Below are 17830 nucleotides of genomic sequence, written 5' to 3'. Positions count from 1 at the left end.
TAGGTGGTGGCTGGTAATTTGCCGATAGCCACATATGTTCAATTGATTGTATAAGCGCCAAATGAATGTGTTGCATAGCCATACCCTTCGGTTAAAAATGTTGGAGAATCTGAATGTTTTGATTCAGCAATGTAGCAGGGCCAGGTTAAAGCTTGCATTTGCCTTTGCGTGCCTGCTGTTGAAAAGCCACCAAGCAGCACATGATGCATTAAACAGAACAAACCTACAGAAACATCTAAATTCAGCACTGCTTCAACCCGCAATGGCACTCAATGCTCTAATGTTTTGTAGTTTGCGGATTGCAGGCTGTGATCTGGAAACTGCTTTTGCCCATCTTGTGGGCAAAGGAGTGTGCAGGAATTGACATTGAGATTGCAAATCACTCGGAGTTGTCTAACACGTTGTCCTTGATGGGCTATCCCAGTTCGTGGATGAATTGGCTTGTCTGAGCAGTTTAGCAAGCAGAGCTGCCTGTTTCAAGAGGTGCACAGGGCTTTTCATCACATTTAATATTGATTTTATTTTTTTCAGAACATTTTGAAATGTTATAAATCATTATTTATTTATTCCTATATTAGCTTTCATTTCAGCTGCTTTTTCTCTGTCCAGACACAATGACCACGCTCAATTCGTGATTCAGGAAACTGGTTTCTAATCCAAAGTTTCAAAAGCTGCCTCACTGTCAACATGCAGTCGTTCCCTTTCTATTATTATTATTATGATTATTTCAGTCACCCTTTTTTTTTTTATTGGATTTCTCCGACCCACAAAATACATCTTCCACCAGTTTGTGAGCAGATCAGCAGTCTGTGCCAAGACCAATGCAATGTTGCTAGCACTAATCATGCGTGTAATGATTAATATAAATATTTGTTCTGTATTTTTGTATATTTTAAAGAAAACCTAAGATCCTTATAACTGCAATGTTTTTCTCAGGAAATAGGAAACTGAAACTCAGGGAAATCTCAAAATGGGCTGTGTGCCGTAGCAAGTTCTGGTGGGATGGGCGTGGTGAAGCAATCGTAGACCTATCGAATTCCAGACAGGCCCTCTTATTAGCACAAAGTGGCAATGGATTTAGTTTAGCACATTCGTCTTTCACTGCATTGTTGGTAATGCCAGCCTCACAAGACATGCAGAACTCATCCTTCAACTCCAGCTGCCCTACCCTATTCACATCGCTAATCGCAACTAGAAGTCACATCCCCATTTGAACCTATTAGCAGCAACTACACTTCTAATATCACTGAGAGTATGGATCTCACGCTCACAATGTCAATGACAAAGTATACAGGGTGCTGGGCATGCTTGTATTATTGAGCAGCAGGGTTCAGGGATAAGCCTGCCTTCGTGCTCTGGGATGCAGGAGCTGTCTGGGGCATTGGTAGCGCTCCTGTTTTTGCTAAACCCATCCAATTCTTTTTGACACATTTATAGTGGAACCTCTGAAATTTGTTAGGTTAGTGTTTTTTTGTATTTAAAAAAAAAAAAAAAAAAAAAAAAAAAACTGTGTTTATCCAAAGATGTGAAAAAAAAGTCTGATTGCGCATTATCGTTTTTAAAAGAGTAAGTGCAACAAGCATCCGTTTATTATTATATTAAACTGCAAAGCTGTAAATACCCATATATATGGTTCAATAACAACTGTAGTTTCCTATATTTAAGCCTGCAGTCTGTGATTAGGTACATTATTTTGGATCCACTATCCAGAGATAAATAATCATTATATATATATATATATATATATATATATATATATATATATATATATATATATATATATATATATATATATATAGAGAGAGAGAGAGAGAGATCGATAGAAACTTTGTCACAAAGAACAATCTTGTTTTGTTACAGTTTAAATGGCTCATCGACTATTCCATGTAGTTTTTTGCCATGAGGCTCAGTAATCTGTTTGGCATCTAAAATTGAGAACCCCCCCCCCCCCCCCCCCCGTCTCAAACCCTGTGTGTTGTTGCACTTTCTCGTTGTATAGTGTTCCTGTACAGATATTACTCTATGGTTTGTATTATATGATGGTTATTGTTGTCTGTAGTGTGGGGCTAATACAGGTAGATGTGAGCAGCAGGACACTATGGGGAATGGTGCGTTGAAATAGATGTGACAGATCTGCACAATAAACGCCATTGAGATGTGAACTAAAGCACAGCTGTAAGGCTATTCATAAAACAAGATGATCTTCATAAACTGCCTGTTTTACAACTTTCTTTCCAGAGTTGAAAAGAATGAGAAATGGCCTGCAGCACAACATAGACTCCCCACACAGCCCCAGCATTGTATTTGAGCTGTATACTACTACTTAAAAGAGCATGGTGTTTTCCTGTGTTTAACGATTTAAACCAATAAGACTCCAAGTACCTTTGTGAATTGATTCATCTTAAAATATATAAAACAGCTCTGTTTTATGAGTGACATGTTTATTTGCATTTCCAATTAATTGGATCAAGTGCAACAATAAAAGTACTTTTAGAGGATCATTATGAAAGTTCACCCCCAACCTGGGCATTCGCACTGTGTTTCAACACATCCATCTGTCCCTGCCTGTCTGTGTCTGCTGTGTGCTAGTTAGTATTGTATTGAGGTGGCGGGTTTATTTTTTAAAGAAATTCTAAGCAATCTATACAGATCTACCTCAGAATATTTTAATTTGTAAAGGACAATGGCGCCGAGCTCCACTGGGTATATCTATCTGGTGGGTTCCATTGTGTGAATACAACTGGAACGTTGCCCTTCTATTTTGTAGTTGTGTGTTTGTTTTAGATGGTAGTATTTTTTTTTTTTCCATCAAGTTAATGTAATAAGGTTTTCCAAACATGCACGATATAGGACATTTTTGAAATCCTTTTTTTATTTTAAAAGGATTTTGCTACATTACTTGCTGTTGTACTGGTACTGGCCCAGTTCTTGTGCAGTGTTTAATTTGGAAGATGACGGCCCATGGCCTAACTGACGGCATGTTAATCGGTGTTGACGTTCTCCATGTTGTCAGGTCTGGTGCTTTGACAACCCCCATTTAAGAATAGCTGCTCATCGTCTCTTACCAAACCCTCTGATTTACTGTACGACAGTCACGACTGTAAAAGAGAACCTGTTCTTAGTTGGCCCTACCCCGTACATAAAAGCATTTGAATTGATACAACAGTTAACACAGTGGCACTCCGTGTCCAACACCATCAGGACTGCATGTGCATTGTTCTGTGCCCTGCTCAAATACATTCCTGTTTCTAAACAGTGAAACTGGGAGGGCTGGCTGGAGAAGCCTCTGCCTTGTAATGGAACTGTGCTCTTCCGTTCTCTTCTAATCAGTGTTGTTTACAAACAGAGGAAAAGCCAAAGCTTGAACGAGAAAAGGGTTTTACTCCAATAGACTAAATGAGTTGTTTGGGAACAGTGCTGCTGGTTTTAGAAATGCAGTTGGGAATGAAAAATATCTATGAGAACAAGTAGAATTGTGAACTACAGACCACCCGCATAGAATGTCAAGAAATATATTTCAGTATACTAAATGAGCCAAATTGAGATTTTGATTATGTTTTGCAGTATTATGTTCGTAGGGCGATTTTTACTATTGCAACATACTTCTGAGAGAAATATATTTCATTATGTGACGTTCCATGTTAAATACTGAACATATTTTTAAAACTGTGTCTTGTCTGTGTCGGCTCTTTCACTTCAATTGTCTGGAATTTCAGTGCAGGGAGTTAAAGAAACCAGCAATGCCCTGCTGTACAAAATCACTCCCCGCTTGTTGTACATCATGTAACCTAAAATCATCACGTAACTTTCATTTTAAATTATGCTCAGGGTTACTTATTAAGCACAAGTTAGAAATGTGTATGCCTTGCACAGAGGCACACGTGTGTGTGTGTGTGGTTTTCTGTTTGTGTGTGCTGCTGTTGTGTTTTTTTTCATTAGTAAGTGCTGTGTGTTCTATTGGCGTACAATATCTAATTTAAAACCAAAAGATTGTATATAAAGTGACTGAAGAGTGTAGCTGTGTTTACTGCTCTAAACCAAAGGTTTGTCTAAAGCTCCCACTTCAGAGGTGTCTTTCCTTTTAGCTTCTTTCTTAATAACCCATTAGACAACCTTGAACAAGGTAGGGTAGGTGGTGATTTTTTTAAATTTTTATTTTTTTTGTTTTTAAGCATGTATTACAAAGACAACTGTGACTGAGATGTTTCCTAGTGTTTACAAAATCAAAACATTTTCTTTTTCGAGTTAATAAAATGTTTGTCCGGTGTTCACAATGGTCTCTGTCTCTTTATTTCTGTGTGGGTTTTTGTTTGTATTTTGTGTCAGAGCTCATGAAAGGTGAGGGTTGGGCCAGTGCAATGAGAGCTTCCCAGCTCTGCAAGGCAGTGTATCTCCATCCTAACCTGAACACTCCATGCCACGCAGTTCCAGGCTGCTGTCAAGCAGAGGCTGACCATTGCAACACATTTTAAAGCAGCTTCTAACATCATTGTTGCTGTTTTACAGTGGTTACAATCATTCTGACTGGTTCTGTTGCTCCAATCCTGAGGTAGCATTTTACTCTAAATCTGTCTTTACCTAGCTTTGAACTTGTCTAGAGAATACCAAGCGCCCGTTTACAGCACATCTGCATGCACCTTGACAGGGAGCGGGTGGGACGGCCAGATTGAAAGGGCACATTGTCACGTGATTTGATTTGAATGACGAGTGCTGTTCAGTTTGGCACGTGGAGATTCTCCAGATACAATAAGAATTTAATATTGGAGCAACAGACCCCAGAACAACACAGAATTATTGTGAAACAACGCAAATGACATTTGGAGCAACTTGCTCTTATGCAGGCATATCTCGTCTCGGTTAAGGTCAGTGTTCATGACTCCACCATCAGAAAGACACTGGACAAAAATGGGATTCATGGCAAAGTAGCAAGGCGGAAACCACTGCTCACTAAGAAGAACACGAATGCTCGTCTCAAGTTTGCCAAAAAGCACCTGGATGATCCTCAAGAGTTCTGGAACAATGTTCTATAGACAGAGGGGTCAAAAGTGGAATTGTTTGGCCAACGTGGGCCCCATTATGTCTGGCAAATACCAAACACTGCATTCCACAGTAAGTGTTATGATTTTGGGATGCTTTGCTGCATCAGGACCTGGACGACTTGCCATCATTGAAGGAACCATGAATTCTGCTCTGTGTCAGAGAATTCTACAGGAGAATGTCAGGCCCACCCGTCCATGAGCTGAAGAGCAGCTGGGTCATGCAGCAGGACAATGATCCAAAACACACGGCACTGTGAGAGACTGATCAATAACTACAGGAAGTGTTTGGTTGCAGTTATTGCTGCTAAAGGTTATTGAGTCTAAGGGGGTGATTACTTTTTCACTCGGGGGGCATTGGCATTTCTTTACTAAAAAAATTAAATCAGTATCAACATTGTGTTATTTGTTCACTCAGGGTCCCTTTATCTAATAATAGATTTTGGATGAAGATCTGATAACATTCAGTGTCAAAAATATGCAAAAATGCAGAAAATCAGACAGGGGGCAAATACTTTTTCAGGCACTGTATATCACAGTGTACTGAAAATGTGATCTTTTCATAGTTAAAACTGAATACATTCTGACCAAAAAATTCTCTTCCACCATTTCTATACAGTACAGTATTATTGGAACTATGCCTTTAAGAGTACTCCTGGATACAATGGTTGGGTCACAGTGTTATAAATAGTCCATAACAACTGCTTACAATATATAATACTTCATGTTTTTATTATTTGATTTATTTGTACGTACTCCAAACAATAATTTTTTAATTATTCGTTATGCAAGACAAAGCTTACTGTTTTAATAGTTATACACATTTACTCTACTCCCCCACAGAAGAAAATATCTGTGCGTCCTGAGGCACTTGGAGCGAACTAAAACAAGGCAAAGCTTCAAACCAGTCGCACAATATAAAAATAAAAAAATGGTACCGTTACATTGTTATACCTGATCAGCGTGTGGCTAGGGTTATGAAAACGGTTCTTACTTGAAGAACACACAGTGGTAATAAGATAACCAGCAGCCGTTTATTTATTTACTTTTTCTGGTTGTGGCCGTTGCCTCCCCCTACGTTTTTCTCGGTGAGCCATTCCCAGCGTGTGAACAGAATTTGAAAATGTTTTCGGTTTTTCTGTCAGTGTGGGTGTGTGGCTCCTCCTCGACAGGGACGAGACGCAGAGCCTGCAGCCGGACTGTATATCCGAGTATTACGGGTCTACATTACCTGGGCAGGGGGGAGCGGCGGTTCCTTCGGTTCGTGTCGCCTCGTCTCCTCTGTTTCGCCGCCTTTCTGGAATCTCTCTGCGTTCCCGCGGTGATCCCGAGCGCCGTGCGCGCGCCGGAGAAGGGCCCGCGAGCTCTTCGCACACACAGAGTGAAACAGCGCGAGAGCGAGCGCGAGGGGCTCTATAATGGCTGCCAGAAAAACAAAAGCGAGGGAGAAAAAACTGACGAGAAATCCGCAGTAAGAGACATTGCACAGGTAGCGTATCCCAGAGACGCACGGGAAAGGCTTTTTATACACGGACGAGTGTTTCTTTCTCTGGTTGAGACGCGTTGTGTAGCGTGTGTGCGGTTGTCATGCTAACGCTGTACAGTTCACCCCGCTTTCTCTTTTTGGCTGTCGACAGGACTAAGATGAATGGTACATTAATATATGGAAAATATAGTAGTAACAGGTACCCGGTGCTGCTGGAATCTGCAATGTTCCCGTTGCTTTCAGCCACATGGCTGTTGTTACATTTGATATTTCACTGTCGGTAACACGCCTGGCGTCCTTGTGTATGTGTGTTTCGATGTTACGATTCACCAATGACAATTGCTGTCACTGGTTCAGAGGCTGGCCTAATCCTGTGTTAGCAGATCAAAAGTGCATTGCTTATTCATTTCTTTATTCCATAATGTACCGACCTAATTCATTGAACGTGGTTGTTAATTAAGACTACTGTACACTTCGTTGCGTTGCTAGATCGCTCCACCCCCTGCATGACCAGATCCATCGGCTTTTAAGTTGTAAACTGTATACAGCCGGACAGTGCTGGCTATTGTTTTGTAGTGTATTGTGAAACGTGGTCTGTTTCTCTTTGTTGTAATTTAATATTTAGTGGGTGCATGATTTGTTAAAGTCATGTTATTAATCAAAACTATGCAAGCCATTGGGTTTTGTTTTGTTTTTGTAATAAAAGTATTAAACGTTAGGGAATCGCCTGGCTATAGTATAGCAGTTAAATAATATTGTGTAGGTAATTCTTAGATTATACCTGTATAGTTTTGTTTGTAATGTGAACGAATGAATAAATACATGCAATTCGTAGATTTGCTTTAAGGGACCTGCACAGGATCGTTTTGTATAGACTTGTATAAGCCTGATTTTTGTTGGTCTAGCGCTGCTTCCATGTCTAGGTTAGTCAATGTTTATTTCAGACAAACGTACTGTGTATTTCAAAACTGAGGCCTGCATCGCATGTTTACACTACTGGCTGGGCTAGTACTGTACTTCTCTTTAATACAAGGGAGTCCTGTGAAAGAATAATGACACAAAATCCAAACTAAACTGTTGGTGGTTTATTCAACATTTTCCTCATTCGACCAGAAACACTGTCAGGAGTAAAAAAAGGAGTATGTTCTGTCTACTGGCAATACTGAGGAGAAATTGGTTATTGATTAAACTGCCTGCATATTGTTGGTTCACAGGCTTGACATTTAAAATGCAGGGATGCAGATATTGGCTTGGACTTGGGTACCATGTTTTATATTGTATGTTTTTAAATTTCAGTGCACGGTTACAGTGAATGCTTGTTCCTAGAAGAGTACATTTGTTCCAATGTACTTGTGTGATGGACTCCAGTTGATATTCAAAAAATGATAAACAAGTCACATGACTTAAATGTGCCACCATCTCATTACTACAGGCTAGGTGACTGACCACATGCTGTACCTTCACACCTACCAGATCACTTCTAAACATTTCAACTAGTTGTGAGAACTTGTTGTGCGTTTTACTGTATACTTCTTCATTTGTTTGTTGTACTCTTTCAAATAGACTATGCAAGGTTTTGTCATAGGAACCCCGTACCTTGTTTTATTTGTATTTATTGTATTTTTATACAAGAACTTAGCGTGAGCGTTGTTTTGAAAGTACTGTTCTTATGCATGGGGGATAGAACAGTTTCTTTATACTAACTTATTTCTTGTGTTATTTATTATCCTTCAGTTGTCATACCGTGGAGCTTAGAAGTACTGGGTTTCATGCACTCAGTTATTTAGCTTACTAAATGTAGACCAACTGGTGCTTGTTAAATATTGAATTCACTTTTAATGACATACAGATGTTGTTTTGAAGTTAAAACTAAGTGAACAATAATACTTTTAGTAAACTCTTCAGTATGTCATTACTCAAGTATGTATGATTTAGTCTTAACTGTTTAGTGCTGTTTTTCACCAACTACATTCAGAACCTTAGATTCACTGGTTATAAATAAAAACATAAAAACGGAATCCATCATTAGGGTCAAAACAGCAAATGAGCATAAAAAAATAATAATCATGTTACCTGAATTAAACACTGATCTGTGTGCATTTACAAAGATACAAAGTCAATTACACATATAAGAAAACGATGTATGGAGACAGTTTGTGGCCGTCTGATGTCGCACAGAGCAGTACGCTTATGCGTTACTTTTTATTTCCAGTCGTGATTACTCACACCTGTTTTTCTTCTTTTATGTGAACTGTTGTATTCTTTGGCATGTCTTAAAATACAGCATTCTGATCAGCATTTCCGATCTGTCCATGCTGGTACTGTTTGTTTGAAACTCTGAAATTGTAAAAGCGTCTCTTTGAATTCCTCAGGAAGCTAATGATGCCTCTTTGAAAATGGCTGCCTGTATGTCATAGGTGATTGGAGATCGGGCAGTAACATTTCTGTTCGTCTTTTCTGGGGCAGTTAGTCGATTAAGTATACTCTTCTTCACTGACGTGGATCCCAGAGAAAGCCCTGGTTCCTGTGCTTTACAAAGTAATTGGTAAAGGATCAAAATGTGAACACAACAAACATTTCTAACTGTTCCGTTTTCCTTCTCCCCCCTCCAGTAATTAGTGGTGTGAGAATGGTGAGCAGTCAGCCGAAGTACGAGCTGGTTCAGGAGGTGGGTCGCGGTGGTTACGGCGTGGTGTACGAGGCGCTGGTGAAGAAGACTGGTGCTCGGGTGGCAGTGAAGAAGATCCGCTGCCATGCTCCGGAGAATGTGGAGTTAGCACTGCGAGAGTTCTGGGCTTTGAGCAGCATCCAGAGCCAGCACCCCAACATCATTCACCTGGAGGAGTGCATACTACAGAAAGATGGCATGGTGCAAAGAATGACGCATGGATCCAATTCGTCTCTTTACCTGGAGGTACTGTAGCAGTGGTTCAAAGTGCATTCACTATTATTTGGAGCGTAATGTCAGATAGACAAACAACGAGGGAGTGCTGTAGTCAAATAACAATGTCTGTGTCGTTCTCTTTCATTGGGATTACACAACGTGTCATCTTGCAATACGCCGTGTAGTTTAGAGAAACAGCTGTCTCGAAGACTCCCATTGACAGGAAAGTGACAGCAGCCGTCGCCAAGCCCAGTGTTTTTAGTCAGATTCCGCCTGGAAGAAGCACCTCAATGGCTTTTTTTTTTTTTTTTTTTGTAAAAAAATAAATAAATAAATAGACCAAAACACTTGTCCTATAACTGCTACAATTACAGGTTGCATCAACTGTTTCCCTTGCTGGTAAAACCTTGATCACTTAAATAACTGCACAGTTTTATTAAGGTGGTTGTAGCTAACACAATTATTAGGTAGGTCTCCAATATTTATTATTTTATTTAATATATGTGTATTTAATGGGCCATATTTTTCAAAGCATTTCTTCCATTCTTAACTCCTTTTGATACTTTTACAAAATGAAAAACGAAGCACCTTGAGGGTTCCTAAGAGGTTTATATCACTTTTTGTAAAATTAACAGGTGTCTTGCCTCTTAAAAAAAAAAAAAAAACAGGAGTTAAAGACTGGAATAAACGCTTGCACATCCTTGGTCATTTTAGCTGGAGAGTGAAATGGTCCCCATGAGTTCAAGCCCTTTTTTCCTATCTGCAACCAACCAGCTGCTCCTCCTTTTAACTAACAGGCTTTGTCATCAGTCACATGCTGCGGTCAGTAGCATTCACAGAAGGTATTCAGTGGTCATTGGCCATGTGGTTAGCTTGTGGAATGGATCGCTCGGTGTTTTGTAGAAAGGAATTGCCAGAGGGTTTCTAGAAGTTCTGGAAAGGTATCTCTGAATCGCTTGGTTGCAAGTGCATACACAGCCAATTGTTTCGTTTTCTTTTTCATTCTGTTATCTTTCACATCAGTATTGCACTGAGTGCAGCCAGCTATTGCTGATTATTTTTTTGGGACAGGGGTCGCAATTCAATGTAATTGATTTTTGTAAAACTCAAGTACTTTTTTTACAGAAATCCAAGGTATCTCCATTTCTGAATGTGTTGCAGGAAACACTTTGGTGCGGTGATAAAACATATTTCAGACCCACTAGTTATGCCTTTTAATGTCAGTTTCAGATGCATTGTTGTCAAACTTTTTAATTGATTAATATTCAGACCTGTTTTGTTCAGCGAAATAAGCTGCATTCATGTTTTTCTCTGGCCAAGATCCAGTTAAAGTACATAGTTCAGACTACAATTTTAAATATGTCTGATAACAGACCAATTGCAAGAGATTGGGTTCAATTAGTTTATCTTGTTTCTCTGAAAACACACAACATGCTGTAACAGTGCTGTTGGGCTATTTTTGCATGTTGGTGTAATAACTTCCCAAGGGCTTTGATTTGCTGCAACCGTTAGGTGTTAATATTACACTCGCTGTTCTGTATTGGGAGAACATTGCATGAACAGTATCTGAATTTTGTATTGGTCTGTGTTGCAGTCTGTTAAACCTGTTTACAATCAGAAGGGGGCTGATGCTTAAAGGTAATGCATATATCAGTAGCTCATACAGAGTGACATTTAATTCTTGTTTGCACAGTCTCAGCAGTACTTTAAGGCATGTACTCTTAGCCTGTTAGTCTCTTTAGTGCTTTGCCATCCCAGGGATTTGGCTGCCTTCCCAGTTGTCTTGCTGAAATGTGTTGACATTTTACAGAAATGCTGCAATTGTTTATGCAGACAACTAATCCTTTCTTAGGACTAATCTTCTAAAATGTGCTCTTCCAGGGGTCAAAAAGTGTGATTGGTTAAACTGCATAACGTGATTGGGCTGTATTAAGCACAACATGCATGCTAATGAACCAATTCACAGGTAAATCGCTACGCCACGACACTCTGTCCAGCTTTTTAAGCTCAGCTGACTGTCTAGAGGTGCTACTGGTCTGTTTCATGCACTGCTTTATACATTCCATAGTCATAGTGTGTTTTACCCTTGTATTGAGTAATCTTGAGTCCAGTACAGCAAAAATGATCACAAGCCCAGAATGTTGCAAGTTCAAATCGTATGGTCCTCCTGTGCTCGGTCAGGGTTGCAGTAGATGACCCCTCACTCGCCTACAGTACTTAAATGTGTGCTGGATGCAATGCAACATAGGGTTAATCTGCCTGGAGGGATGATCACATTTGGCTACCAGTACTGACAGTAATTGAAAAGTTCAGAATGTGCAGAGTATCTGCCAAATAGAAATAACATTCAGTGATTCTGTCCTCTTTGGCTGGATGTAGTCCTGGAATCCTGTGGAGGAGGATGAGAGCCTTAATATGTGGACAGGAGCCCAATTCACCCTGCAGTGTGCTCTCATAAATAGAAACGGAAATTATATGCAGACACTGTGTATGCAATGTGCTTTTTTGTAGTAGTAGTGAAAGACAATTTGTGTACTCTTAAACCAAAATAATTTGCATGATCCCTGAGGGGCATTCTGTTTGCTTTATACTCTCTGCACGGTTGTTCATAAAACTGCGTTGCCACCACTTTCTCATTACTTGCTGTGTATTGTTGCAACTTACTTTAACACAATTGCAATCGATTATGGTTTTTTACCACTATTAATATTGAAGTGTGGGAATGATATAACAGTAAATCGATGGTCACACATTTAGCTGAGTGTAAATGGGAGTCCTCGGGAAGGGTGTACTGCAAAGGAATTCTCTATTGCTTTCTCTATTAGACACTGTACTAAAGTTAGGAACTCTTCAAGCACCCATATTTTTACTTTTATGATCCTTCCCCCTGATGAATAAATTGCTCCTCCCTGAAGCTGCATTAAAAACTCCTATTTGTAAACCTCTTGCCTTGTGAGACGTATTCATTCTGTACTAATTATGAGTAGCTCAGAAGCACCCGATAATTTCAATGGAATACTCTACCTGAACCCAAGATGAGTTTCTAACCCCACTGTAATGTATAAAGCATTTTAAATGTACTTTAGTGAACTTTTGTTTTGTTTGTTGTTCAAGCTGGTGGAGACTTCACTGAAGGGAGAGATTGCCTTTGACCCCCGCAGCTCCTACTACCTGTGGTTTGTGATGGATTTTTGCGACGGAGGAGACATGAACGCGTACCTGCTTTCCAGGAAACCGAGCCGCAAGACCAACACCAGCTTCATGCTGCAGCTCAGCAGCGCCCTGGCCTTCCTGCACAAAAACCAAATCATCCACAGGGACCTGAAACCGGACAACATCCTGATCTTGCAGGACAGGACCCCCACTGGCCTGCCAGAGCCCACTCTCAAAGTGGCAGACTTCGGCTTGAGCAAAGTGTGCTCTGCGTCCGGGCTCAACCCAGAGGAGCCCGTCAATGTGAACAAGTGTTTCCTTTCCACAGCCTGCGGGACTGACTTTTACATGGCCCCCGAGGTCTGGGAGGGACATTACACTGCCAAAGCAGACATCTTCGCCCTGGGCATTATCATCTGGGCCATGTTGGAGCGCATCACTTTCATAGACACAGAGACCAAGAAGGAGCTGTTGGGGAGCTATGTGAAGCAGGGGGCTGAGATTGTGCCCGTTGGGGAAGCACTTTTGGAAAATCCCAAAATGGAGCTCCACATCCCTGTGAAGAAAAAGAACATGAACGCCAACATGAAGCAGCTGATCAAGGAAATGCTGTCTGCCAACCCTCAGGAGCGTCCAGACGCTTTCGAGTTGGAGTTGAGATTAGTCAATATCGCTTGTAAAGAATGTAACTGGGATACGTGATGGACTGGGGGAGAGGGGTAAATTAATAATTTCTATAGGAACTGGTGCTGTTTAACATCAGCATTTTCATGGGAGCAAAAATTGCTGTACTTCAGGAATTCAGTTTACTAGCTTAAAAAATAATAATAATAATAATTTAAACCCCTAATTTTACGATATTGTTAAATTATGCTGGTATTGTTAGCACTAAGATTTTTTTTGTTTTGTTTTTTGTTTTTGTTTTTTTGTGCAAAATTATTAGTCTTAATATGTTGAGTTGTGGTTATCCTCAGAATTAGAGGATATAAAGACCCACACCACATTCCAAACTGAAGCACAGTAACGGTTATTGTTTTGCATGCTGGTAGTGCAAAATAATTGTCAACATTCATTTGGATGTGCTCAATCCAGAGCTATGACATTTGGCAGCCTGGTTGCTGAAAACACATTTTATCAAACAAATATTAATCTGAATGGAAACAGTGATGTGCTTTTGAGCTCTGAAAGACTTTCCCTGCCCTCATTCAAACACACTTCGCTGCTGGGGTTTGTATAGAAGTGCAGTATGTGATGCCTTTGTTCCTGCTTGCTGTGAAAGTTGAAGGATTTTTGGTGAATTTCTTTTTCCATCAGGTGGTATTTGTGAGATTTTTTTCTTTATGAAAACAAACTTGAAATCATATACCTTTCATATGGACATTTTTTATAAACAGAAAGTAACAAGACACAGTTTAGACTTGCATTTTGACCTGTTCTCTACAAGTATTCTGCACTGTCCTTGTGCTTTGCAGGATGAAACTATATTGTGACTGAGAATTGAAAGTCAAGTAAAAATGTGTCAGTACAGAACTTTTATATATATATATATATATATATATATATATATATATATATATATATATATATATATATATATATATAACTTTGTATTTTTCATCAAATAATGTATTTTTCATCAAATAATGCAATATGGGCCAGAATTTCAAAGTAGATAGAATTTGTTTTACATTTTTTTCTAATAGTACTACTTCTAATAGCCATACTACTGTGTGTGTGTGTGTGTGTGTGTGTGTGTTAAAATATTTAAACAGCGGACAGGACATCCTATGAGGGAGGACCATGGTTAAAAGTGGCGTGCCAGTCCACCTTACCCGGGGTGTCACCAGGCTCTTCCTTTTTAGTGTGGCCCTGTGTGTGAAAACATTGTTTTAGATACATGAATGTCCATGTCAAAGGGATTTACACCCTCAAGTTTGGGTTCCAGGTGTGCAGCACAGAGTAGGTCATCCATATCCTGAAACCACATCGCTGCTAAAGCTGGCTGCTGTGAGTTACTGTTATCACATGTAACCTTTACTTTCTTTCTTTCTTGCTTGCCACAAAACTTTTGCATGGATACAAACATGATCTTTACCCTTCCAGTTGACCCTTTTCCTATGATTTAGACATTCTAACTCTTGTGTATTTCACATAAATCTCAGTCATTGCCTGCTTACAGTGGCCCCATCTTGATTATTTTAACAAACTCATTCTTGGGGTACATTTTGTACTGTTTACAGTAAATAAGTACAGTAAACTACATTGCCATTACTGTCTTTTTTTTTTGTTGTAATCCATGCCATTTATATATATAATTTTTAAAAAATCTCAGTATTTTGAAATCTATTGGTGTAGTCTGGTACGTATGAAATATGTATCACAGCAGTCTCTGATGTATGGGCAGAGCATTAAGAGTGAAAATTTAAACCCATAACTATTTTGCGTCTAACATATTTTATCATATTTTGATGATATAGGACACACACAGTGAAACTGTGCCCATATTGAGGTTCTCTACACCAAAATAATAATAAAAAACTGTACTTGGGGTAACTGAATATGTGAGCTAACGTTGGATCAAAAACTTTTTGGCCCTGTAGGACTGTAGTTGAGAGAACAGGTCTGTATGTCTTAGCAATAGCAGCCAAGTGGTAAAACCCACTTGCCCATTGCCAAAGTGAGAGTAAAAACAGCAGCCAAATCTAAGTGATAAACTTGACACTCAGTATTTTAAGTTATTGTAAAATATGTTTTGAAGAACACATTTATAAAAGGTGAATATTATGTAATTTATTGTGAAATGTATGATTGTGATTTTTTTTGACTTTTTAAATAAAAATATCAGATCATTTTAATGTCCGACCTTTTTTTAAAAAAAAATATATATATATCGCAAAAAGGTTTGGAAAATATTTAATAAAAACTTTAAAGCTAATAAATGAGTGTTGTACATAGTGCTATAAATGCAGATGTATTTTCAATGCATGATGTTATTAACAAACCCAACTTCATATTCACATTGTACTACACTATAGTGAAACTCATTTACAGGGGCCCTGGTATGACAGCAGGCAATTCATATTTATGTTGTTATTATTATCATAAGTAACTGTTGCATGGCACTGTAATAAAATACCACAGAACAGCAACTCTGCAATTGAAACTAAATATATAAACATTCAAATATAATGTAGCAATCATAAGAGGGGCATCACAGCCCAGTAACAGTCCATCTCAGAAACTGCTAGTCGACTCATAGCATGTCACGTGATTGTGAAGTGTGCAACTTCACAGCAGTGCAGGTGTGGTTGCGAATCTCACCATAACAATTCCAAGCAGTTTTAACATACAGTACACAAACAGCAAAGTATTACAAAACACTACATCCCCCAGTAAAGCACCAGGCATTATCAAATACGTGATTTATTTAGAATAATTTTAAATTTCAATTCAGCACCAGTGAGTCTTTAATACCTAGTTATGGATGACATACAAATGTTAATTTGCCATCCTGGAGACTAGGGAGTGAACTATGCATCACGACTGCTGCTGCAGAGTCACCTACAATAGGACCTTGTTTGAAATTGACACCAGTAATTTTAAACAAAGTTCTGATATCGTGGTTCTTTTTTTTTCATACACAGAGATTTAAGAATACGCTAGTCCATGTTGAAAATATCATTTCTTTAGGTGTTAACTGTAAAATCTATTTAATGGCATCACAAAAAACAATAGTGTAGATGCAATCTAGGGTGATTTGCCACTGTTGTAAAATGCTCTAATCAAAAAGTTTGTCATTGAGTTTATATTTGCAGAAATTAATTTGTCCACTGCCACATTCTTGCAATAGTTTTAAGGTAATTGAACCTGACTTTCATCAATTTTTTTAGCACATTCTTTCAGTCAATTCAGTATGTTGATTGGCATTATGTGATGAAATAAATATTAAAAGATTGTTAAAAGATTTCATTCACGTTAAAAAGTGGATCAAAGTAAGAAAAAATTATTGTACACAAAATTCCCATCTGATATACCCCTGTCCTTGTACCTTTGAGCTATAATAATAGCTTCATACTGCCATTAGTGTAAAACAATACCATGTGATATTATAGCTTACAATATGGAATTAAAGCACTACAATGCTAACAAATCCCTTCCCTGATGCACTGGCAGACCATCACCTCAAGCGCTTGATTGTAGTGCAGCTGGACTGCAAAACAGAATTTCTTAGTCAGCCACTTGGCTCTCTCGTATGACAGGAGCATTTATTAGAAGAAAAACACCTGCCAAAACACTGTCGGTGATGTCCAGGGCCACCATGGGCAGTCGGGATAGGGATGATATGATGAGGGGGCACGTGTCATTGATTACTGCTTTGAGTTCCTTCAGAGTGGCCATATAGCAAGGTTCATGAACTAAAGCAGTCCAACTGAAGCACATGAAAACTGAAAGCCTGTTGTTAGCTCTAATGTCATTGTGACTGAAGGTGCCTTGCAATAGGGAGGTGCAGATTGTGTGTGGTACAGAATACATGTTGGGGATGCCCTTTGCTTAACAACAAATTATTCACACATGTATCTGCCAAAGTGTGCTGCATATTTCATGTTTGACTTTGTACAACCCCTTGTGTTTGAGCTTGAGCTTTGTCAGATATTTGATTGTCTATAAATTCTACCTTCAGAATTGAAATGCAGCATTTAAAATATCGTGCTGGGTTGATACAACACTTCAGGTTAGAAGATTGTGAGACTTCACTTACAGAGCTGTTCCATTCATGAAAGAGTGAAGAGTCCACTTCATGCCATTAACTTCATTACTTCACAAATCACTTACAGTATTGTCAGTTTCTGGTTTCCCATTCAGATGCTGCAGACCATAAAACGAAATAAGTGACAAGTATGTTTGATACAATTTTCAGTGACAGCCTCATTGTGCTGTTATGTAACAGAGGGATATTTTTAGTTCACTGCTCCAGGAAGATACATCTTCAAACTAAACTACTCAAACCAGCCGTGCAATAAGCATTTACTTCCTGGTGATTCAGGGAACCCGCAACAAATAGAGACAGCTGCTGTGACGCTGTCAATAGGGAGCAGGGCAATAGAAATAGTTTTTGATTCTTCAAGGAATTTTTTTGGAAATTAGATGAATGATGGATAGGTGTGGGTGATATTAGTGTGACAATAACCAAAGAGTTATTATCAGGAGCTTGTCTTGTGAGGCGTCACAGAGTTGTCAGTGCAAGATTCATGAATGAAGGTAAACATGGAA

At 39.0% G+C, this 17830-nt stretch overlaps 1 protein-coding gene across 3 annotated transcripts; it reads left to right on the top strand.

The window, feature by feature from the left end:
- The first annotated feature begins 5916 nt into the window (after positions 1–5916).
- On the top strand, positions 5917–14128 carry pdik1l (PDLIM1 interacting kinase 1 like). Of its 3 annotated transcripts, none has more exons than XM_041240481.1 (3): positions 6428–6507; positions 9135–9436; positions 12521–14127. In XM_041240481.1, exons 2-3 carry the CDS (start codon positions 9152–9154, stop codon positions 13259–13261), a joined length of 1026 nt encoding a protein of 341 aa, XP_041096415.1. In that variant the 5' UTR covers positions 6428–6507; positions 9135–9151; the 3' UTR covers positions 13262–14127. The 3 variants fall into 3 exon arrangements, with proteins under 3 accessions (XP_041096413.1, XP_041096415.1, XP_041096414.1); XM_041240480.1 differs by having other exon boundaries at positions 6439–6525; XM_041240479.1 differs by lacking the exon at positions 9135–9436 and having other exon boundaries at positions 5917–6525; positions 12521–14128.
- Positions 14129–17830: the final 3702 nt, after the last annotated feature.

This window comes from Polyodon spathula, unplaced genomic scaffold, assembly GCF_017654505.1.
Source record: "Polyodon spathula isolate WHYD16114869_AA unplaced genomic scaffold, ASM1765450v1 scaffolds_580, whole genome shotgun sequence".
NCBI lineage: Eukaryota > Metazoa > Chordata > Actinopteri > Acipenseriformes > Polyodontidae > Polyodon > Polyodon spathula.
The sequence above is the reverse complement of the archived record's forward strand: the minus strand, read 5'-3'. Positions and strand labels throughout refer to the sequence as shown.